The sequence below is a fragment of the Corythoichthys intestinalis genome, chromosome 7 (assembly GCF_030265065.1).
Source record: "Corythoichthys intestinalis isolate RoL2023-P3 chromosome 7, ASM3026506v1, whole genome shotgun sequence".
Taxonomy (NCBI): domain Eukaryota; kingdom Metazoa; phylum Chordata; class Actinopteri; order Syngnathiformes; family Syngnathidae; genus Corythoichthys; species Corythoichthys intestinalis.
The window spans coordinates 6,958,512-6,984,524 of record NC_080401.1 but is presented as its reverse complement, the minus strand read 5'-3'; the positions used below and the strand labels follow the sequence as shown (position 1 = coordinate 6,984,524).

The 26,013-nt window shown below is 39.7% G+C and overlaps 1 protein-coding gene across 5 annotated transcripts in view; it reads left to right on the top strand.

The window, feature by feature from the left end:
* The window catches only part of LOC130918728 (carboxyl-terminal PDZ ligand of neuronal nitric oxide synthase protein-like), a 216,019-nt gene that overhangs the window by 150,593 nt on the left and 39,413 nt on the right, over positions 1–26,013 (top strand). For all 5 annotated transcript variants that reach the window (XM_057840699.1, XM_057840698.1, XM_057840700.1 and 2 more), the window contains 2 exons: positions 4,594–4,759; positions 8,161–8,337. In XM_057840699.1, the coding sequence (XP_057696682.1) occupies positions 4,594–4,759; positions 8,161–8,337 (343 nt within the window). The remainder of the gene's footprint in view (positions 1–4,593; positions 4,760–8,160; positions 8,338–26,013) is intronic.

The window sequence follows — 26,013 nt, the reverse complement described above, 5'->3', positions numbered from 1 at the left end:
CCGACATGGTCAAAATTACGTCGGTCATCGTGAAGAATTTCGGTAACGATAAATTTTCGGTTTACCGCCTTGCTCTAACACAGACTACTTTTCATTGTGTCAAAGTGTCATTTTGCCAGCGCTGTCCCATGAAAATATATACTTAAATATCTGCAAAAATGTGAGGGGTGTACTCACTTTTGTGATACACTGTATGCATGCACATACTGTATTAGGGATGTCCCGATCCAATCACATGATTGGAAATCTCGCACCATTTTTCAGAGAATTGGAATCGGGTGAAAAGGATTGGGTTTTTAATTAGAACGTATATTTTTTTTCTGCTTCATGCTCGTACAGCGCCACACCCTCCCTTCTGCTAAGTAGTGCGGCCAAATTGGCCGGTGCAGCTTTCATTTGGTACTTAGAGTTAATTATGATTGACAGGTTTGTAGCTTTGGTCTTGTCAGGGAAGCTTGGTAGCGCTACAATCAAAGGCACAAATGTGTCAATCCTCGTTAAACTTGCAGCCCAGTCATAAGTGTGCTCTGGCAACTCATTCTGTAAGTGAGAGGCTGTTCTCAGCAGCGTAAGTGAATTTAAGCGGACTCATTCAATGAAGCATTTAATAAAGACAAGCATTTTTAGTGCAGTGTTATTCTTGTTTTAAAATAATTTACATTATTAAGGCGGGACAGTGGGACTGTAACATGTTTGGAACTTTTGTTCAAATAAAAAACATTTGTTTTCAGTATCAGGTCGGGACTATCGACAGATTCTCAAAATGAGGTGACTCTGACTCGGGTGCAAAATATGCTATCGGGACATCCCTACACTGTATGGCCTGTGGAATCTCCTATAAAGTACCTGTGACATGAAAAAGCATGTTTATTTCATAATACACACGGTATTTTATGCTCCTGAATGAAATGGACCACTTGGATGTGTGAGGAAGCGATCGCTATATTTATTTAGTTTTTTGAATCCCGCGCCATGAAAATGAGTGACTTCCGGCAACAGTCTCGAGTTGAGAAAGTGTACGGAGGAAGGACTCCTCTCTTTACTATACAGCCGTACTGTTGTATGAGAAGGACTAAGGATTCAGCTGATTTAATAATACGTTTATTTTTCGCATCACGCCAGCCAAACGGCTGCAGAAATATCTGGCTGTACTCTATTTGGGTTTCAAAAGGTTCCCATTCACCGGTGGATATTGGCCAAAACAAGCTCTACTACTGTGGGACCATGGGACTCACAAGGAAGAGTAAACATCGTGTTTTGTATTATGTCAAATACTGGGATCATTTTAATATGTAGGTGGCTTGCATTTTATGGCTGACATGCTCCTTGTCCCCTCGGCCGACGACCCGGTGGCTTGTCGCACATCCCCCTGCCGGGAGAGCACTATACTCGGCTTACTGCCCTCTTTATGTGCCTATTGCTCTGTCAAATTTTCCAACCGGTCAGAAATTGCAACTTTGTGTTAAAAATAGCCGCGAATACAGCGATTACAAAGTAAACATTACAAACTTTCTTTAAATAAAGGACAACTTACGTTTGATCATGGATGGTCATGTAAAATGGTCTCCTCATACACATTAGCTGCACATGTTAGCTGGACAACAGCTGCAGCCGCCCTCCTCCACTGAGTCGAGTAAGCTGTAAATTGCTCTCCGCCGGGCCGGTTGGCGAGCGGCGAAGACAATCGACAACCCAGTCATCATGTAAAATGATCCGGGCTAGTTATGTGTGATTTTCCGCTTCGAAGACTTTGAAACACCACTCGGTTCGTGTTAGCGTGTCGGCTAGCTGTCACACCTCTTGGTTTGTTTACGTTCTCCGAAGCCGGGGAAGGGAAATGACATAAGCCCGATTTAGGTGGCATAAAATATCGTTCGGGAGGTGCGACAGTAAAGGTGACAATCTTGACCATTATGGAGTAATTTTGCCATGTCGTCCTGAATAAATGCATTTTTATTATTTCATGTTCCATTTACTTGGATTATACTTGGATAAAAAGAATATCCTGTAAAAATATTGGAGTAGAGAGACTGAAACAATGACATTTTGCAGCCCTCTACGTCACGTTTTTCTTGTTCTGAATAATTCTCCCTCAACGGGCTGACTGGTCCTTCTCAAGCCATTTATTTAGCTATTGGGGAAAAATACTTGGATAAAAAGAATATCCTGTAAAAATATTGGTGAAGAGAGACTGAAACAATGACATTTTGCGGCTCTCTGCATTGCGTTTTCCTCGTTCTGAGTACTTCCCCCTCAACAGGCTGACTGGTCCTTCTCACGCCATTTATTTGGCTATTGGGGAAAATACTTGGATAAAAACAATATCCTGTAAAAATATTGGAGTGGAGACTGAAACAATGACATTTTGCGGCTCTCTTCGTCGCATTTTCCTCATTGTGAATAATTCCCCCTCAATTGGCTGCATACTAAATCAGATGAAATCGTGACTCCGCTGACGTCATCCACCTGTTGGCGACGCTAGAGCCCTATAATGGTAGGTGTGGCTAACAGGCAGATTAAAAGACTAATTTCTCGTCATTTGCACTTTGTAAATGGTTGTATATAGTCGAATTGTCTCAAAATATGATTGTAATTCACATAATAATCCTATTTAAGACTTTTTTTCTCCTGTCGTATGCACTTTAAAATATGTGGATTTTTGGCTTTCTTTCAGTCAAACAGGTTCCTGACCTCTGCTCTAATCTATACCCTTACGGTTTCCTTTCCATATCAAACTAGAATCATCAAATACAATTCAAACTGTCTGTGATTATCGTTAAACATGCTTATTCAAAAATAATTAACCAATTTTATTGTGCAATTATTCAGGAAAATCAATAGGAAACTCCAGCCAAGTCATATACTCCCGATCAACTTTTATTATCATTGATTTGTGGGGCCACCATCTATCTGCATCAAAGCAAAAAAATAATTCCTCCCAGGCCTATCATGAACCCTCAACGATCCATCAAAGCTCCTCATGATAGATTAATCGCTGTTGTTATTCACTGTTTAAGGTCATCGTGGTTTGTGAGTGGTGGAACATAAATGCGATCTTTTTTACCTGTCCTGTTGAGCTCTTAGATACTGAGAATGGGAATCTGATTGTCCTTATAGATTGAACAGTTTTATTATGCCACGTGAGAGTTTGATGGACTCCCTTTGTGGTTCATATTGTTTTATTCATTCAGAAAAAGTGGATGGGAAGGGGTTTTGGGCGACAGAGAGAAAGGAAGCAGAGAGATGTGAAGAACAAACAAATAAGAAAAATGCTCATTTAACACATACAGTACATCTGAATGTAGCAGTGCTATCCTGATCTAATAACACAGGGTGTCCCCAAAAAATGTATACACCTATTTGCTGCTGATAACATGACATGTTCACACTTGAACTGCATTTTCCTACTTTGAAACTTTTTCAAAGTACTTTTTCTTTCTTAGTCTGGCTGGCATCATTGACTCAATGGGTTTAATTTACAAAGAATTGGACAATTTGGTGACGAATTGTTTAATTGTGTATACATTTTTGTCCATACATTGGACAACATGTGGAGGTGGGGGTTGCTGGTAACCGAGGGAAAAGAGGAGGGAAGGGAGCTCAGAAAGAAAAGTGATAAGGCAGAGTTGGGCATCCACAATTGCGTACCACAAGCAACACGTCACTTTTGCTCATTAATATTTATGACGTTCACAATTGTGGCCTGGCGGGTCAACCTCCCGTTTGTCCCTAATAGTAAATGAATGAAAATAGTGTACGAACGAGATGTTTACTGACCTAAACCTACCAATTCTGTCAGAAAATAATGTCCCTGGTGCCAAATTCACTGGCAGTTCAGTTAAAGAGATGGCTTGAGTGTCAAAGGGCTGAAAAAGATGGGGAAAAGAGCCGACCTGATCGAGAGTTACCTTTTTTATCGACACCTTTTTCTTGTGTGCATTGCCTTATGCCACTGACAATGACATTGTCCTGTTTCAACAATCTATCCTTTACCACCATATGCCCTGTCTTCCTTATATATTATATCCTCTGGTTGTCTTACCTGTCTGACCGTTCTTAGGGGCAATTTACATGGCTATTTTTGTGTAGCAATCGCAAATGCTACTCAGTGACAGCCAACGAACACTTAATTTTTTCATTAATTAATTACACTTCCCCCTTACTAAAGCTGTTTTTTCCCAGCAGAAAAGCTAACAGTGGCAGTCAGATACCATTTTAAGCGCAGTACGTTCCCTCCATCAACAGCCCCGGCAGATGGGCCGCTGTCAGTCCTCCAGGGCAATCCCCCAGACCATCCACGCCCCCAAAGAAAGCGCAAAGAGCCACGCCTCCAACACCGCCTCCCACTCATTCGGACCCCACTCATAATCGATTAAATACAAAGGATAAGAGACATCTTGCCAAAAAATTCTAACCACATGTACAACTTTCATTTATTACTTATCTTTTCAGAGCCAGAGCCCTACAGATGACAGTAGCTGAACATTGTGTCACACTTATTGCAATTTGACCTGGCATATTTCGTTTTCATGTTTATTCTTCCTCTTTCTGTCCTTTTGAGTTCTGCTTCATTCATTTGATTTCTTTCTAAAGGTTCACCTCTTGAAAGACCAGCTGAGTGCAGAGGCCACAGCTCGACTGGAGGCGCAAGCTCGAGTTCACCAACTACTACTGCAAAACAAAGATCTGCTACAGCACATTTCACTCCTGGTTAAACAGATCCAGGAACTGGAGACAAAGATCACTGGACCTAACTCCAGTAAGTCAAACTAGGGCTACATCCAGACTAGGATGAATAAATGCTTAAACATACTGCATAATTTAGCCAAAACCCCAAGTCATCTACACTAACATATCGTTTAAGGATCCCCTCCCCGGTTATTCATCCAACTCTATAAACTCTGAGTCTCTGTACCTGTGTGCCCAATTGGGTTTTGCGTCACACGCAGTGGTTGTAGGACAAATGTTTATTTGTCGTGCATTCAAGAGGAGCTGCGCTTATCTCTTGCTGCACACCAAGACATGAGTAAGTGGTGTGAGTGATCCAATAGTGGTGATTATTTCAGGCATGAAAATCACTCACCTTTCGGCGAAATTCGCCGTTTTGAAGTAAAAAGGGGTGACCTACGTGAATTGTGTAGATCTGAGGATAAAATTTTTAAGGGGGTGGGGGGGTCGTAATTCCATCTAACTAACTAACTAACTAACTAACTAACTAACTAACTAACTAACTAACGACATGTTTTATTGAAGTTGCTAAGCCTGTCGCGATATGCAATGAGTCCATTTGTCGCAAGGTAAATAAAAATAAGGGCAATAATTTTCACGGCTGCGTTTTATCACCGCGTGCGTGCATGCGTGTAGAGAACATATGAGACTCCAGTTCATTTTACAGATGTTTATTGGTAATCAACACGCCGTAGAATTACAGTTCAGACATACAAAATAAGGAAACATGTATATTAAACACTGTAAACGTCAGCATTACTACATTGAGACTAATGGGGAAAAAAACACAAACTACTTTATCCTGCTACCAAACATCGGCAGTCTTGTCCAAAATGCAAACTTGCGGTTAAAAGGTGACACTTCAAACATTAAAAAAATCGCTGGCAACAGCATTTGCAAACAAAAAAATGAAAAGAAAAAAAATCTGAGTGACACCACAAGCAATGACAATAAGTGCTTTTTTGCGGAGTGTGAAGCTGTTAGTGGTTTAGCGAACGTACTTCCGGTGAACATATCAAAATAAAAGCACGCCACGTTCATATAAATATAGATTTCTGTAGTTAATCCCCCATACTTCAGAATTAATACTATAATATGTAAATACTATAATACTACAGAATTCAGATTTTACACTAAGAACAGCTTTAAAATGACACCCTTTTTGAAAAATATAATTGGCACTGAATATCATAATTCTTATAATACTATTTTTATAGTTGTATACTAAAATAATAATGCTAGATATTTTTCTTTAAATTGTTTTGAATAATGTTGGAAAGGCGAAGTCAGTGTTCTGAATATGTTTACATTGCATTCTTTTGCACTTGTAAATGCTATCAACATTGGACCTCATTGTTTATGTGTAATTCATTATATTTATTTACATGGTTATTTGTACTTTAATAAAGAATTTAAGTGTTTTTGTGAATTAATAAGTGTCAACAAAAATGTCATTGCTAAATTAGTAAAAGTCAACTAATCGTAAAAATAGTCGGCTGACTAATCGGGCCAAAATTAGTCGTTTGGGACTGCCCTACTGGAACATATTTTCTCCACACCCTTCTCACCTTTTTAACCCCTGACCTATTTTCATGCCTGTTATTTAATATAGTAGTTCCCAGACACACTTTTTTTTTTTTTTTTGTAATGATGCATCCCTTTACTGATGTATTGTCGACTATTATGTTGATCCAAAAGTGCCTAGCTATTACTGTAAATCAATGCCCCCTTCAGTGCATGATTTGCATAAGTGGAGGCTGAGATGCACCTGCCGCTGCTGCTGCTTTGCTTTCAGGCATGTTACGGCTTTACTGTGTGCTCTGTAAAAGTATAAATCATTAAGTGGGATAAGCGTGTCGCGATATGCAATAAGTCAATTTATCGCACGGTAAATAAAAATGAGGTCATTAATTTTCCCGGCTGCGATTTATCGCCGCGTGTGTGCGTGTGTTTGCGTGTGCTGCGTGAACTTGGCACACGTGCGTGTTGGTTTCTTATGGGACTCCAGTTCCTTTCACAGATGTTTATTGGTCGGTGAGTATTTGAGTGAGTCCACTCAAATCCACTCAAGCTACTCACTTACACTCATTGAGTTGCCAAGGCAACTGTTTAACAAGTTAAACGATGATTGACGCATGAGGCGCTTTGAAGTTCGTGTCTCTGGCAACATCAAACCCAAACATCTGTCAATCATCGTTGACTTTGATAAGAAACTCCAGGGCATGCCTGACGAACAAAGAGCCTTTTTTTTTGTTTGTTTGTTTGTTTGTTTTTTTAAATCATCCGCGATGGACTGAGGTCATGGAGTTTGAAGCGCGAAGTAGCGAGGTATCACTGCATATTAATCATTGTAAAATGTTAGCATTGATACATTGACGCTAATGGAAAAAAAGACAATGTACTAACCACTTTACACTGCTACAAAACATTGGCAGTCTTCTCCAAAATGCAAACTTCCAGTTAAGAGGGGACACTTCAAACATTAAAAATCGCTGGTTTACAGCAAAAATCCATTACCGACCCCACATGCATGATGAAAATTGAAGAAGAGAATTGAAGTCAATATTAAAGGCACTTTTTTTTTAACTGAGTGTAAAGCTTTCGGATAGCGGCTTAGCAAACGTACTTTTGGTTAACGTTATAAAATACAGGCACATCATATTCAACATGTAAACAATGATTTCTGGAGTTACTCACACATACTTCACATTCTACACTAAGAATAAATTTAAAATGACACCCATTATGAAAAATCTGATTGGCAATTAATAATTTGTGTTCAAATTTGCTGATATGCGCACTTTGCAGGACAAGATTACAGGCATTTTGGTTCAAATAAACACTTTTGATTTTAACTGGCAGAGAACAAAAATGGCAAAACAAAAATATTCTGCACTTAGCTAGCTTTCAAAGGACTATCCGTTGTGCATGGTTTTTGTTTTTTTTTCTTTTTGAATATAGTTTGTTTAAGGATAACAATGTATTGCTTTTGTATGGGTGATTTATCGGGATATATTGTCACTACATTAGTGGTTGAATTGGTAAAAAAAAAATTGACAGTAATATCGCATATCGGCAATAATTTATGAGACAATGCATCGCTTCCTAAAAATTTTTATCGCGACAGGCCTAATGTTAGTAAGTTGGACAGTGTGATATGCCACAAGCTAAGAGCTTATAGGCACTACATTTTAAAATCTCTGCGTAACCGCGGAATTCCAGATTCCAGGTGGGACCATATAATATTTCCATAAGAATACCTATAACATTTTTCCCACACAATACATAGGAAAGACTGGCTAACTTTTTGGGAACTGTGTTATGAACTCACAGTATGTATATGACAATCATGTGTCATTCAAAAGCAGAATAATCTTAACATAAATTAAAGGTTATCTGACCTTGTTCGCATCTTTATTCTTTGCTTTTCAGTGGGATCCCAGGATAGTTTGTTGGAGATCGCCTTCCGGTCCACTGTGCCCCCTGTAATCTGTGACCCAACTACCCCTAAACCGGAATTGTCTGCTCCAAACCTACCCCAGCTTTGCACCACTGACGGGACCATTAATGCATTTGCATCTTCCAATGGAAACCTGGGAAGCCCAATAGGTAGGGACCAACGTGTTCTAAAACTGGAATGTTTTCGTTTTCTCCCAGGACCCCCTGGTCCTCTACTACCACCTGTCTCCTCACCACCCCCTCCTCTCAAAGCCAACAAGCTTGAGGCGACCAAGATGCCTGAAGATACAGCAAAGTTGTCGGCTTACAATGCCGAATCTCAGATCTGCCGCAACTTTGCTAGTTTTCGAGAGTCAGGCATTGTCTCGGAGTATGAGTCAAACACAGATGACAGTGATGAGAGGGAGGATGAGGAGGAGGGAGAGGTGGAGGTGATGGAATTCTTTGGTTGGGGAACAGAGGCAGAGACCTTTAAGCTTCTAAACGTTCTCAACAAACAGGTAACTCCTGACAGTCTGGGAGATGAGATAGCAGTGTAACACGTTAAGATGCCCTCCTGTGGGAGCTGACTTTAGAGACTGTGGCAGCTCGTGTTGTTGCCATTCTAACCACATTGTAGATAAAACATGTCATGGACTCATCTCTGCTACACAAATATTGTTTACCGTTATTAGCAGTGTACTTGAATATTGTTTCCTTATTGTAATACAGGGTGTCGGTAACTTCTGTCGAGCCATGATAATATGCAGACATACTGTACTTGAATATCTGGATGCACTTTTGTTTCCATCATGTTTTTGGAGAATGGATCTATTGTTTGGGAGCTTAGTCTGAAACGCACTTTAACTGTCTGCTTTTGTAACATATCAGTATAAGTCACAGTACATTGTAGATCATTATTTCTCTTACTCTGAATTACTTAAATCAGTTCTTGGGAAAAAAGTACTTTGTAGGTTAATTTATTAGTTATAATTATATGAATAAAGCAAATGAGAATAATTTATAACCAGTAATATGACCATCAATCTATGATACAGGCACATCCACTATGCTGTAAGGCCTGATTTACAACATTAAGATATTAAATTGCGGACACTATATTCACTCACTCAACGACAGTGTTTCCCAACCCTTTTTGAGTTAACGCAGACTTTTTACAATGAAAAATCTCTAGGCACACCACTAGCAGAGAATCTTCAAATTTAAAACTATAAAGTCATTCTCGTTAAGGTTTTATCAAGAGGAATCAAATAAACACAAAAAAGTATTTAAATGTCTAATTATTTATTTTTACTCAATCAGTGTGAAACCTGGGTATCTTTGGATGACCATAAAGTGAAAAAAATAAGTATTTGAACACCCTACGATTTTGTCCTCCCACTTAGAAATGATGGGCGGGTTTGAAATTTTCATGGTAGGTGCTTGTCCACTGTGAGAGACAAGCTAAAGAAAAAAAATCCCGAAATCACAGTGTCTGATTTTTTTTAGACAATTTGTGTTATACTGCTCCTAATAAGCATTTGAACATCTGAGAAAATCAATGTTAATATTTGGGATAGTAGCCTTTGATCACAATTCCAGAGGTCAAACGTTTCCTGTAACTTTTCACCAGGTTTGCACAGTCTGCAGCAGGGATTTTGCACCACTGCTCCATACAGATCTTCTCTAGATCAATCAGGTTTCTGGGCTGTCATTGAGAAACATGGAGTTTGAGCTTCATTCAAAGATTTTCTATTGGGTTTAGTTCTGGAGACATGCTAGGCCCCTCCAGAACCTTGATATGCTTTTTACGAAGCCACTCCTTGGTAACTCTGGCTGCCTGCTTCAGGCCATTGTCACGTTGGAAGGCCCAGTCACGACCCATTTTCAATGCACAATACATGGCCCTGGTCATCCTCTCCTGGTCACCCCCAAAGCATGATGCTACCACCCCCATGCTTCACAATAGGGATGGTGTTCTTGGGATGGTACTCATCATTCTTCTTCCTCTAAACGCTATGAGTGGAATTCAAACCAAAAAGTTTAATCTTAGTTTAGTTTAATCTCCTCTGGCCGCATGACTTCCTCCCATTACTCCTCTGGATCATCCAAGTGGTCATTGGCAAATTTAGAACAGACCAGGACATGTGCTGGCTTTAGCAGGGGAAACTTCCTTTCCATGCATGATTTTAAACCATGAGTTCTGAATGTATTACCAACCATAACCTTTGAAATGGTGGTCCCAGCTCCTTTCAGGTCATTGACCAGCTTCTCCTGTGTAGATCTTGAGTGATTCCTCACCATTTTTAAGATGATTGAGACCCTACGAGGTAGATCTTGCATGGAGCCCCAGTCGGAGGAAGATTGACAGTCATGTTTAGCTTCTACCATTTTCTAATAATTGCTCCAATGGTGGATCTTATATCACCAAGCTGCTTGGGAATTACCCCTTAACATTTCCTGCCTCGTAGAGGTCTACATGTCTGTCTTTGGAGCTCTTTGGTCTTGAACATTTTGGGAATTGGAGTCTTCCTGATAGTATGGGGTGGACAGGTGTTTATATGCAGCTAACTGCCTCAACCAGGTCAAAAAGTCAGACTGAAAAAGTCTACCTCCACTCCACTTATTTGTTGGACTTTTTAAAGGCGACTAACAGGTCTTTGAGGCTCCCAGTTCTAGCTAACAGACAGGTGTTCAAATACTTATTTGCAGCAGTATAATAAAAATAAATTGTTTAAAAAATCATACACTGGGATTTCTGGATTTTTTTTCTTTAGATTGTCTCTCACAGTGGACAGGCACATTCCATGGAAATTTCAACCCCGCCCATCATTTCTAAATAGGAGAACTTGCAAAATCGCTGGGTGTTCCAATACTTATTTTCCTCACTGTAAAGCTTAGAGCTTTGTAGGAATAAAAGGCAAAAAACATGAAGCTAAACAGATCTCCCGCTGTTCAGTAGGCCGTGAACCCCCAACAACTTCTGGTTCACGTAACGTAAAAATAATCAACGGAACGACTTTAATCTCGTCATATTACGATTTGAATCTTGTATGTGTGACTTCATTTTTGTAAAATGACGACTTTAATCTTGTCATATTTCAACTTGTTTCTCGGAATATTACAATGTATGACTTCTTGGCAAATAAATTTATGTGGCACACCTGACCATCTCATACGACACAATGGCTGGGAAACACTGCAAAGACTGTGTTACTTATATCTAATACTGATATTAACATCTGTTAGTTGAGACAGGAGGGTGGGGGGGGGGGGTTGTCTGGTTTATACTGTAATATATTCCTACTAATTTTGAGGCCATCTGTTGCCAGTCGTTCAGGAATGTTCCTTCAAATGAGGTTCTTTTTTTTTTTTCTTAAAATGTTTCTATACATTGCGTTATTGTTCACATGGTGCTCAGAGATGCTGAAAATGTTCTCCTGGAACAACATTTCTGACTTCTACCTGAGACTTGGGAACTTTCAAACAATTGCGTTGGATGATTCTCTCTCTATCTTTCCACTATATAAAAATGTTAAATGTCCCTTCGCGTGCTCTCATCTTGGTCGTAAAGTAGGTTTACTATCGAAAACCGCAAGTGAATAAACGATTAAATTTATTGACGAGTCCTAGTACATAATAAGATACAATATGAGGACAGAAGGATTGATCTTGTTGGTCTCGTCTTCACTGGAGTGATTGATTCCTGGAGATGGGGTAAATACTGTACCTTTAAGTGCCTGTGACAGCATAAAAAAACTTAAATAACATTATTATGTGAATTAGAATCATGCTTGTTGCCGGGGACGCAGCTGAAAAATGACCGCAGGGCAAACCGGGCCGAGGTCGAAGCAGGGGTTTGCTTGTGGCCAAGCCGAGGAAAACGTATTCTCGGCGGGCACACCTTTATCGTCCGGCGACCATGGTGTGCGACAAGCCGCCGGTCGTTAGCCGTGTGGCCTTCTCGGAGGACAGGGAGTATTTTCACCCACAAAATGCAAGCCACCTCCTTATTAAAACGTGTGCCATGATCTCAGTATTTGACATAACATAAAACACGTAGCTTACTCACCTCACAATGGTCCCACAGTGATCGGACTTGTTTTGGCCATTATCCGCGGTGAACAGATTTGATACCCAAATGGCCCACACGCCTCACCCCGGTGCAGCAGCAAAAGCCTGCAGCACATTGGGCTGGTGTGATGCGAAAAACGATGGAAATAATCCGCAAAACCAAAAGTCGTTCTGTAGTGTTGGCTGTATTCTGAAGATGATTATCCCGCAGGCGTAGCATTCACATTCTTCGTCAATCCAAGAAGTCACTCATTTTCATGGTGCAGGATTTTTAAAAATCATTAAATAAAGTGGGGAGAACAAGTATTTGATACACTGCTGATTTTGCTGGTTTTCCCACTTGCAAAGCATGTAGAGGTCTGTAATTTGTGTCATAAGTTCTCTTCAACTGTGAGGGACGGAATCTAATACAAAAAAACAGAAAATCACGTTGTATGACTTTTAATAAATTTGCATTTAATTGCATGAAATAAGTATTTGATACATCACAAAAACCGAACTTAATATTTGGTACAGAAACCTTTGTTTGCTATTACAGATAACAAACATTTCCTGTAGTCCTTGACAAGGTTTGCACACACTGCAGCAGGGATTTTGGCCCACTCCTTCATGCAGATCTTCTCCAGAGCCTTCAGGTTTCGGGGCTGCTGCCGGGCAACACGGACTTTCAGCTCCCTCCATAGATTTTCTATCGGGTTCAGATCTGGTGACTGGCTAGGCCACTCCAGGACCTGAAGATGCTTCTTACGGAGCCACTCTTTAGTTGCCTTAGCTGTGTGCTTTGGGTCGTTGTCATGCTGGAAGACCCAGCCACGACCCATCTTCAGGGCTCTCACTGAAGGAAGGAGGTTGTCAGCCATGATCTGGCGATACATAGCCCCATCCATCCTCCCCTCAATACGGTGCAGTCGTCCTGTACCCTTGGCAGAGAAGCAGCCCCAAAAAATGATGTTTCGTCCTCCATGTTTCACGGTTGGGATGGTGTTATTGGGGTTGTACTCATCCTTCTTTTTCCTTCAAACACGACGAGCCGAGTTTAGACCAAAAAGTTCCATTTTGGTCTCATATGACCACATGACCTTCTCCCATTGCTCCTCTGGATCATCCAGATGGTCAGTGGCAAACTTCAGACGTGTCTGGACATGCACTGGCTTCAGCAGCGGGACGTTGCGTGCTCTGTAGGATTTTAATCCATGACGGCGTAATGTGTTTCCGATGGTTTTCTTCGAGACTGTGGTTCCAGCTCTCTTCAGGTCATTGACCAGGTCCTGCCGTGTAGTTCTGGGCTGATCCCTCACCTTCCTCATGATCAGTGATGCCCCACGAAGTGAGATCTTGCATGGAGCCCCAGAACGAGGCAGATTGACCGTCAACTTGAACTTCTTCCATTTTCTAATAATCGCTCCAACAGTTGTTACCTTCTCACCAAGCTGCTCTGCTTATTTTCCTGTAGCCCATCCCAGCCTTGTGCAGGTCTATTATTTTATCCCTGATGTCCTTACACAGCTCTATGGTCTTGGCCATTGTGGAGAGGTTGGAGTTTGTTTGTATGAGCATGTGAACAGGTGTCTTTTATACAGGTAAGAAGTTCAAACAGGTGCAGTTACTTCCGGTAATGAGTGGAGAACAGGAAGGGTTCTTAAAAAAGAACTGAGAGCCGAAATATTTACTAGTTAGTAATATATCAAATGCTTATTTCATGCAGTTAAATACAAATTTATTATTTAAAAATTATACAACGTGATTTTCTGGATTTTTGTATTAGATTCCGTCCCTCACAGTTGAAGAGAACTAATGATACAAATTACAGACCTCTACACGGCTTGCAAGTGGGAAAACCAGCAAAATCGGCAGTGTATCAATTACTTGTTCTCCCCACTGTATATAGATCGCTTTCACACACATCCACGCGGTCCATTTCATTTAGGAGCATAAAATACCGTGTGAAATATGAAATAAACATGCTTTTTGCTGTCATAGGTACTTTAAGATGGAATGTGTCCCATGTTTGTCATTTTTGCTTGAGTTAAATTAGTTGTACTATCTTTTTGTATGCAATTGAGATGTTTTCTACATCATTACAAAGTGCTGAGCTACTCTTTTCATACTCCCTTCACTTTAATTGCTCACTGTTTTTTTATTATGTTTTTGTTTTTTTATTTACTGTATGTAAAGCAGTGCTCGCTTGGACCTTAACGATCATTGTTTGTCTTCTTTATAACATAAGCTAATCTCTTCATTGCCGGCCAACTGACTTTAATTTGACAGCCAGATGTGATTGTTTAGCAATATATAGTATGTCCGGCTCCTTGGTGTATACTGTACAGTATGAAACTATACTTTCTTACGTAAACCATTTTTAACCACATGCTTTGGTAGCCCAGTTTATCATGTCTCCTGTTTGGAAGTAAAAACATTACAATAGTTGCCACAGATGTGCTGTGTTAAATGCTTCCATGATCTTTATGGAAAGGTTTTAGTGGCTATTTGGAGCTGTTCCCAGGAATTTGTGAGGTTGCAAGCAAATGATCTTGCTCAGAATTCCTCATAAATTGCAGATTGGCCACTTCTTGGTTTTTTTCTTATTGTGTGGAGTAATTGCCGTCAGAATAACTATACAGGTAGTCCCCGGGTTACGACGTACCAGACTTACACGCTTTTGACTTCACAACACCGGAGTCTCGTCCACCATTTTGTCTGCAGTTCTAACAGTATCCCCTTTCAGGCCCGCTAAATTCCCGTCTAATGTGACACGGGATTTACCCGTGTCATGGCTTTCAGACTGAGAGAGATGTACCAGGAATTACACGGGTTGGACATTTTCAGACTTGTGCCTTGTTGGTGACTCGGCACTCTCTGCGAGGAGGGCGGAGGACGGGATTTTATAACCCAGACATTACGTCAATTTTGGTCGGCATCGGCAACAAAATAAACTACACATTTCCAAAGACGGAAGATGGACTGTCTCTTCCTTGGCTCTAAAATCCAGTAGCAATTCAATTTCGGTATGTTTCCTGTTTAACCCCTTCAGACCTGAGCATGCTGGTAAAGGACATGACATGTTCGCGTCTCTAAATCAGTAAATACACTTAATTTAGTTACTATTGACACTTCAGGGAGGTGACTGAACGAAACTTTGCCCATCGTAATCAAATCGTGAGGTTCAGCCCGCCCTCTTTTCTATTTTTGACTTTTTGAAAATGTCTGAGACAAAACGCAACCTCAAAAAGGCAAACGTCTTTCTCATGAAAAACAATGTAACATTAACATTAAAAATAACCAAAAAAATCATGAAATATCCCCAACCAAAAAATTGCACTTTGTTCTGGTATTTGAGTAGAACAAAAATCAACGAAGATTTTTTTTTTGTCCAGCAGAGAAAAATGCGGGTCTGAAGTGGTTAATTTTGCTACTTTCACTTTGCCATGTTGATAATTTCGATGTTTGTTTCTAGAGGTGGGAATCTTGGGGCACCTAACGATTCGATTACGATTCAGAGGCTACGGTTCGATTAAAAATCGATTAGTGATGACACCCCCCTGCTTTTAATGTTTTGTGTATTAGTATATAAAACTGTTCAAAAATCCTCTCAGGGTAAACCATACTACTATTTCAGTATCAGGTTAACAGTTCTGAACAGTAAATAAAATACTCAAGTCCCCATTCTGTATCAGCTTTTAACTACATTCAATTGAATTAATGTTGGGAATCAGCAGTTAAAGTTGTGAAAATTGTTCCTGTCATTCCATAATTTCCCTTCTGTCTACGTTCGACATGGAAAGTTTTAGAACTGTTTCATCATTTAAAGATAGATTCAAGTCAAGATTTTGCTGATTTAGGAGTATTTTAGATACAAAGTTAATTAGGTTCGCTACAACAGAGCCTTCCAGAGTAGTCTACTGCTTTAAGATGGCGGCTGTTTACTAACGCCGCCAAGTCTGTCATTTTGCATCTAGTTCTATATATATATGTGATATTATCGGCCGCAGTCAGGTATTACTGTATTTTATCTAGCGGCATGAGTTGAACATGATATTTACTATCGGTCCGTTCCTCATTGCGTCCCGAAGCCCACGTTGACTGTGTTTTACTTCCGCTTTACCTGGTATTATTAAATAATCGAAATTTGGATGTTTGTGAATCGTTCTCGAATCTTCCACAGCCGAATTGTGAATGAACTAAGAATCGGAAATTTCGCACGCCTCTATTTGTTTCCCGCTTTTTGTCTTACTGCGAAGAAAGAGGAAATGATGATTGGCTGCTGTGATATATAAGCCATCAGCCTTCGTGCTGTGACCCAGGAATTAACTAGTTGCTATCACAGGTGCCGTGTCCCGTTTAAGTCCCGGACATTATACTAGGATGCAACTCTGGAAATTGCTTTCAGACATAAGAGCTACCCGTTACATACAAGAATACATGTTTTTGGATAGGTATTTTGAGATTTAGGGGCATTTAGGGGTACTTAAAGGGTTCATTCCTGTTTAGGCGGAAATTCGGGTTACTTCACCAGAATAGGAACGAAACTCGTTTGTAACCCAGGTACTAGCTGTATACTGCACATACAGGGGGTCCTCGAGTTATGAACAAGTTTCATTCCAACTCCCTACCCTAGCAACGTAACCTAAATTTCCACGTAAGTCGGATTTCACCATTAAAATCAGAATTTACGTCAAAATAGTTAATATTTTTAAAAACTAAAATACTGTCACTAGCGGTGCAACGGTTTGCGGTTCAAACCCGAACCGTACGGTTTGCCCTGTACGGTTCAATACGCCTTTATGAACCGCGCCTTTTCGGTTTTGCAATTAATGTATTCCGAACGCTTGTGGAATGAATTGATCAAGCTCTCTGTGCCTGTGTGTGACGTGAAGCACCGCTGTGGAGAAATTCCCGCCCCGCAAGTAAATGTTGGATCGCGGTCAAGCACCTGTGTAATAGAAGCCGAGTAACGCCGTTTCTTGCTTACGAGCGAAGTGAAAGTGAAACAAGAAAGAAAACAAATAGCTATGGCGAGCGGAGGAGTGGAGAGACCGAATTTTGAGGAAGCACCGGCTTCTTTCAAATCTGCGGTGTGGCAACATTTTGGTTTCCCCGTGGACTACAATGCGGAGGGAGAGAAAATATTGAAAAAAAAAAAAATTGCAAGCATTGCTCAGCGCTTGTTCCCCATGCTAATGGCAACACTTTTATAACATGACTCCGGCATCTCAGCCGGCATCACCCATAGATATCACTTTCTCAGGGCAGGACAACCCCGAAGATGACACCAGTGAAAACACACTGCGGGCTTCGTTAATTTATTTGCAATGCTTGACCTGCGCTACATTGTTCCCTCGCGGACATATTTCTCCAACAACGTAATCCCCAACATTTATGAAATGGCACGCAAAGCCATCGAAGATGATTTCGTTAAAGCACATAGTTTCGCCCTGACCACTGATAGTTGGATGTCCCGTGCTACAGAGAGCTACTACCTAACTGTGACGGTCCACTATAATTCATACCTGTCAAGTTGTACGGTCTCGTCGTAATTATTACAAGTGAGCACTGATTTTTAAATGTGTACGCCGTACGTTACGTTCAAAATCTGCACGTTTTTCGTGCATTACGTGTTTTTTTTTTTCCATCTGCAACGAGACAATGTTCATTAATACGTTGGTTGAACGACACGAGAAAAGTCAGACACGGAGAGGGAAGAGTGTTTGTTGAGACGCTGTAGCAAACGCGATGCTAGGCTAGGTGGCTCCAATATTTCCTGACTGTAGCCGACAGCATACAATCTACGCCTAGATATCTCATGCATATAGAACTACATGCAAAATGACAGACTCGGTAGCGTTAGTAAACAGCCGCCATTTTAGAGCAGTAAACTTCTCAGAGGCTGTGTTGTAGTAAACCTTCCGAGCGAACCGAAGCAACTTTTTATCTAAAATACTCCTAAATCGGCAAAATCTTGACTTGATTCTATCTTTAAAGGATGAAACAGTTTTAAAATTTTCACATGTCGAAAGTAGACAGAAGGGAACTAATGCAAAAAACGGGAGCAATTTTATCGACTTTAACGGTTGATTAACAACATTAAATGACCTCCAAACATAGCAAAGGTTACTATGTTTTGTTTTTGGTTTTTTTTATTTTTATTTTTTTTTTTTTTTTTTTTTTTTTTTTTGAAAAAAAAACATGAAAGGTATCACCAGTTGATTTGCCAAGTAACTTTTTTACTACTGTGTGTGTATTTCAGTAGTTAGTCACTACACTGGCCAAAGAGCTAAGAGGCATTTTAACAATAGAAAATGTTTACATTTTAAGTGTTTATTTCATTTTTTTTTAAAGCAAAATAAAGGCAGTTTAAAAAAAAAAAAAAAAAAAACGCAAACCGAACCGAAACCGTGATCCAAAAACCGAGGTTCAAACCGAACCGTGGGCCTGTAACTAGGCATGTGCCGGTATGATATTCTGACGGTATAATAACCTTAATCCAAAATATCATGGTTTCACGGTATTGCAATTACAGCTCTAAAATGTGCTACTTTGAGATATCTAGGTTATTTTTGTTTTTGTTTGTTTTTTAAATTTTTTTCTATTTTCATTGAAAAGGATTTTTATTTTTCAAAACATATTAGCAAATTGCAACATAAGTATAATGTTAAAATCATTTTTAAAAATAATAAAATATTCAAAAAAAAATTTAAAATAAATGCAGTCCTTTCGGTGAGCCTACACCCACAGCCACAGCTCAACATTATTACCATCAGAACAAAAATAATTGAATTATTTTCCAGAAAAAGCACATATGTATGACTCGTATAATGTTTACATCATACACACACTCTCTTTTTCAACACAGACAGTTGCCAGAGAGAGCGAAAACACCATTTTACCACCACTAGACACACTAAACACACTGGAGTTAACTCTCGTAGCTGGTGGGAAACCTTCATGACAGTGTTTACGAACTTTTAATTTTGTATAAATGTGAAATCATATTGGAGCATATTGCCTCCTTGGCAGCCACCCTCCGCAAACATGTTTTACATGTCGGTTGACCCTCCTTATCTAAGCCGTGGCCGTCTGTAACTTTTCTGTACCCGAAGTATTGCCATCCGAGCAGTTTCGTTTTCTTCGATGGGGAAAAAGTTCATGAGTTGTACCTCCTCCAGCTATCATGTAGCACAGCTGACTCGCTGACACTGAGCAACAACCAGTGGGGGAGGGTTGAACCTTACATCTGCAAGCAAGGGATTTCTCCATGCATTTTTGGGACATAAAAAATAGCTAATACAATAGGGATGGTATGATGGAAAATTTTTGCTGTTTTGAAACCTTGACGTGTTTATACCACGGTATACATTGAAACCGGTAATCGGCACATGTCTAACTGTAACAAATCAGATTGCATCTATTCTTCAGGTTACACTGTTGATGTATGGAGTGTTTTAAACGCATCGCGTGACTGTCTAGAAAGGACGAGGGAGGAACGTGCGAAGGCTGTGGTTTCGGTTTTGTTTTCAGCTTTGGCGTACTTTTTTTCCTGTGGGATGTAGGGTGAAATGATTGATTTAATTCTTGCAACACCTCGTAAACACCTGCAGTGTTTACTGTGTTTTGTGTGTGGATTTTCATTTTCACAAAGGCATATGACATGAACAGGTAGAAAAGCTTTTGAGCCGGTAAGGACGTACGGGAAGCTCTGACTTGTTCTTTTCTGAGTTTGCTTCTGGGTTTGGCTTTGATCCTCCCAAAATACAGCGTGGGGACTATAATGAGGTGAGGCTGGGTTTGATGTGCAATCCAAAACATTGAGTTGATGTTTTGATGCAGATAACAAACTGAGCAAAGGATCTGCAATGCTGCTGAGGACTTGCCTTTATGCCATTTTAAAAATGATTTAGATGATACAGTATATAAAATGTTTGGATGTATTGGCTATCAGTGTGTGTGGAATTGTTCAGTGTTGAAATTCTCTCATTTGCTCCCTGTACATTTGGTGTTTAACAGATGGTTAATGAACTTGTGAAATTATGTGGACTGCTATTAAACCTGAGAATGTAGGAACATTACTGTAATGGTGTTTTAGTTTTAGAGACCAGTATCCCCAAATTAGATTAAACATTAAAGGTTATGCTCCTTCTAATTGATGTAAAAGATGTGATTTTGTGGTCTGGTTGGACCATCCACTGATTCAAGGTAATAGAGGTAGAATTTATTGAAAAGACTTTTTAATCAAAGCTTGGCTATAAAGAAAAAAAAAACAACGGTTCCCTTAGGCAATAGTTAAACATTTGGTCACACACAGGAACATGTTGCAGTGTTGATGTGTTTTTTTGGTCTGTTTGTTCATTAGTTCAGACAGTACTGGAAAATGTCAACATTAAACAGACAAATCGGTACTAATGTATAGGGGTGCTTCAAAGCTAAGGTAATTTTATATCAGTGGAGTTCGTAATTGAATATTAAAGGCAGTCTTTGGAATTGAGAAAACCCTCAGAGAGTACTATTTCAGTGCAGCTTCCACTTCTTCCTTTTATATTCGACTGATACCAGTAGACTAAACAATTCAGAGCTAATTAGATGTGATGAAACTGCCCAGCAGATGATGTTAGATTTAGGTGGTGATATGAAGGACAGAGATTATGTAATACTATGCAGTTCATGGACATTTCAATTACTCAGGAGAGGAACGATAAAACAAAATACTGTACAAATTACATAAGGACAGGATCACAGACGTTGCTGCTCTGAATGCTTAGCGCTTTAATTATTTTTCAGATCATTGCCTCTAAGAAAAATCTGAATAGAATGCAAGGAAGAGAGGTTTTGTATTTCAGCTGCAAGTTAAGTCACAGCAGCAAGGTATCCTCAATGGAAAGTCCGGGCATTTTCCCGAGAGATACCAAAGCTATTCCTTTAGTCAGAGTGCAAAACCTTCAGCTTAACTGCATAATCATTCATCATTATTGCACATTAGCGTAGCAGATGCATGCAGAAGATTAACCATTAGAGCATGTCAAAAGTGATCATAATTTATTTCAACCACAGTTTTATTAGTAAGACTGCCTCTAACACTTTTGATATTAATTTGTTTTTATTACTATCTTGTGCAGTGCAGAAGTCAATTCTTCATATACAGTGCTGTGCAAAAGTAGTGGCACACCTGCAATTCTGTCAGATAATTTCTCCCAGAAAATGATTGCAATTAGAAATGCTTTGGTGGTAATATATTCATTTATTTTGCTTGCAATGAAAAAATACAACAAAAACGGGGAAAATTTTAAATCAATATCATTTTACACAAACTCCAAAAATGGGCTGGACAAAAGTATTGGGTAGCACAACCTTTAGACAAAATAACTGCGAACAACCGCTTTTCACCAATGAGTTCCTTACAATTCTCTGCTGGAATTTTAGGCCATTCTTCTTTGGCCAACTGCTCTAGGTCTCTGAGATTTGAAGGGTGCCTTCTCCAAACTGCCATTTTCAGATCTCTCCACTGGTGTTTTATGAGATTCAGCTCTGGACTCATTGCTGGCCACTTTAGAAGTCTCCACTGCTTTCTCTAGTGCTTTTTGAAGTGTGTCATGGGTCATCTGAGGGAGACCCAGCTTTCTCACACTGGGCCCTAAATTATGCTGCAAAATTTGTCGGTAGTCTTCAGACTTCATAATGCCATGCACACGGTCAAGCAGTCCAGTGCCAGAGGTAGTGAAGCAACCCCAAAACATCAGGGAACCTCCGCCATGTTTGACTGTGGAGACCGTGTTCTTTTCTTTGAAGGCGTCTTTTTTTTCCCTGTAAACTCTATGTTGATGCCTTTTCCCAAAAAGCTCTACTTTTGTCTCATCTGACCAGAGAACATTCTTCCATATTGTCAGGAAATGCTGGGCAGGCAGGTGTGTGTGGACCCAAACGCAGGAAACAAAAATGCAAGGCAGGAGGCAGATGGCGATGAACTCAAAAAACGTTTTAATGATATCTAACAAAAACACAAAATACAACCCAAACCACTGTGGATCAAAAGGGCAAGATTCAAACAAAACTTACTTAAATCGGAGGGACGGATACACGAGGGCTTGGAACGGACTTGACTTTGGCAGAGACGGACACAGACATAGACAATGACGCAACAAGGAGTGACAAGAAACTGGGTCATTATATACACAGACAAGGGGTAACGAGACGAGGAACAGCTGGGTAACACAGGTGGATGCAGATTGCAGGATACACTGGGAAAACACACACAGGTGAGAGCAATGGGTAATCACAGGGACAAGTCACACTAGGAGAAACCAACACAAAACCTAACACATATGTTCTTCCAAATGTTTTTGGCTTTCTCAGGTAAGTTAAGCAAACTCCAGCCTGGCTTTTTTATGTCTCTGGGTCAGAAATGGGGTCTTCCTGGGTATCCTACCATAGAGTCCCTTTTTCATTCAGAGGCCGACAGATAGTAGACACTGTTGTACCCTCGGATTGCAGGACAGCTTGAACTTGTTTGGATGTTAGTCGAGGTTCTTTATCCACCAATCTTTGGTTGAAATCTCTCGTCAATTTGTCTTTTCCGTCCACATCTAGGGAGGTTAGCCACAGTGCCATGGGCTTTTCACTTATTGATGACACTGCGCACGGTAGACACAGGAACATTCAGGTCTTTGGAGATGGACTTGTAGCCTTGAGATTGCCCGTGCTTCCTCACAATTTTGCTTCTCAAGTCCTCAAACAGTTCTTTGGTCTTCTTTCTTTTCTCCATGCTCAATGTGGTACACACAAGGACACAGGACATACAGTAGGTAAAGTCAACTTTGGTCCTTTTTACTGTCTGCAAGTGTGATTTACTTATTGCCACCACTTGATATGTGCCACAGGTAAGTAACAGGTACTGTTAATTACACAAATTAGAGAAGCATCACATTTTTTAAAGGGTGCCAATACTTTTGTCTGGCCCATTTTTGGAGTTCTGTGTAAAATGATAATGATTTCATTTTTTCTATTCTCTTTTGTCTTTTTTCATTGCAAGCAAAATAAATGAAAATATTACTACCAACGCATTTGTAATTGCAATCATTCTCTTGGAGAAATTAAGAATTATCTGACAGAATTGCAGGGGTGCCAATACTTTTGGCCAGCACTGAATGCTAAACCTATTTTAAAATTCATATCTTAATTCCTTGGTCTGATCTATGGTCACATTTCAAAACAGTGTGTTGAAGTTCATTCATCAGTTAAGGTGTGTGTATTTCAAGTTGTGTAGTTGTTCGTGGCAAATTGACCAGTATATAGCAAACGCTGCAGTTGCTGCAGTAAATTCTACCACTGAAATGGGACATTACTCCCATTTTTTCCCTCATCTATTAGTCAGCAGCAGCCCATATCCGTTGTTAAATTGGGCACTTCTTGCTGATAATAAAACACTGTGAAATGAAGCAGCAATTTAATAACGACATTAAAATGTACTTGTTGTGAAGATAACCACCAGCTGTAGTTTATTATTTATATTTTTGTTTGTTATATTTTCTGATTTTTACTGTCTTATGTTGCACTGATACTTCATTTTATCATTAGGTAGTTCGATTTCTATGCCATTAGCACAAAAATACAAAAGGAGTTTATACATCCGCTGACATGTTTTATGTGCATAAAAGGTAAGAAAGTGAAGACTACTTTTATGGTTGTAATTTGGGTTTAGTGATTTATCTAATCTAGTTACGTTATAGTAATAAAAGGTATCTGTTTTGATATATTGTATTGATTTAGGAACTTGCAGTCTAGATCTCTGACACCCTAAGTTTTAATAAGAACAGGATCATACACCTTGAAAAAAACTGTAACCCGCATAAATACCAAATGTGGACTGTAGCTTCTTGACACTCAGTCCCTTAAATTTAACTTGAAGAGTGATTCCAGTAACAATATGGACAGTGTGGTTCTCAAACAGATGAAATAAAATGCTACTGTAGAGTTTGTAACATATTGCTTGCCTGAGGACTTTCTTAGTTTTGGCTTTGTTAGTGTTGCATTGGATTGCACAAGCATTTTGTTTGATTAAGCCTGACCACCCACAGTAGCTGCTTTAGTCAGAGCTTCCTGCTGTTTTTTTTATCCTCTGTCACTAGCTGTACAGGATATAAACATTTTCAACACCGCTTATCCTTGTCAGGATCACAGGGGTCCTGTGCCGAAGTCAGGCAAATGTAACACCACACAATCAACAATTGTTGAATATATATCAGGCTGTGTAAATGTATCGTCCTGTGTGTGCTTGTTTAAATAGTTTATTAAATACAAGTAGTCCCCAGTTTACGAACGAGTTCCGTTCCTGCACTCGCAATGTAACCAAGATTTCCGTGCCGATCGGAATTAACCCCAAACACCCTCTAAATTTAAAAAAAGCTATCCAAAAACATGTATTATACGTCATTGTACTGTCCTCGCCAAGACGTTGGAACTAAGTCATAACTAGACAGTGAGCTAAGCTCCAAAATGACAATATTAGACGTCCATGTGGTTTGCTGACTTTATTCAGCTGTTAATGACATCAGCACTTGCAGAATGAAAATAAAATGAAATTAAATCGGTCTCATCTTCAATAACAGCAATTCAAATTTGCGTTTACAAGTAGCTGCAGATAAAGCAATAACAACCTATTATTAGCATGTATCAGTTAGCGTCCGCACATCATCAAAAAGAATCACATGACCTCTCCCCAATTATTCTACCAAAATTGAAAACGCACAATAAACAGTACAAAAGGGGTTATATACAGCCGTCGACTCTGGATGCTTCACAAGCAACAAATGTGCACGCAGGCTGTCACCTCTGTCACTCGGCTGCTCTGTGTGTGGGGTGGGCGCTGTTCTATACTTCCTGTGCCAAAATAAAAGCATGCATCAAAAAAACAAAAGTTATTATTTAAATAATAAAAACCACGAAACTCAAGCGTCATAAATTCAAAATCGTGCAATCCGTCGTAACCCAGTGACTACCTATAGTTTTAATTGAATTCAAGTTACATATAAATGTATAACCGATGTAAAATTAGTTCCAAAATTTGGATTTGCCGGGAAAGCAACAAACCTACTACAGTTAATGGAGAATGTATTCAATACACAGCGCCATAAAATTCATTTGCCCTCTTCTCAAATTCAGGTACTATATGAAGTATGTCTTTTTTTTTTTACTCGCGACTGCTACCTCTGACCTGAAGCAAAACTGCAGCCTGTGTAAAAATTGAGCATGGCGTGCACTTGTCGCCATCAAATCAGCACCAGACACTTAAAAAATGGCAAGCCTGTTAGTTTACTGTTGTTCGTATTAAGTGGGTTAGGAAATTGTTTTCGGTAAGCGGAGACTATGTGGAGGCTCAGTGAAACAGCGCTGTTGCCGCGGGCATGCGTGTGGACGTGCACAGGCACGTGCTCGCCCAATGTGTACTTATCAGCGCATTGGTGGAGCATGCATTAAGTGGAAAAGTATTTTTAAATTAACACTTAAAAATTTGGTAGAGTACTTTTACGATTATCAGACGAGGAGATAAGATGAGGACAGAGATAATCCTCGTAATAATAAAACGCAGTTTTTGATTTTATCTACTCGGGAAAAATCCTATTCAAAGCTGCCTGAGGAGGAATAAAAAGTAATATCCCCCTAAACCAAAAAGCTGTTTGGCAGTTGTCATCAGCCACAACTGAAATCAACCATTTTCTATTACTGGTTATGAGTACATCTAGCTCAACAGAGCAGATTGATATTTCAAAATACCTGCTACGAATGTAT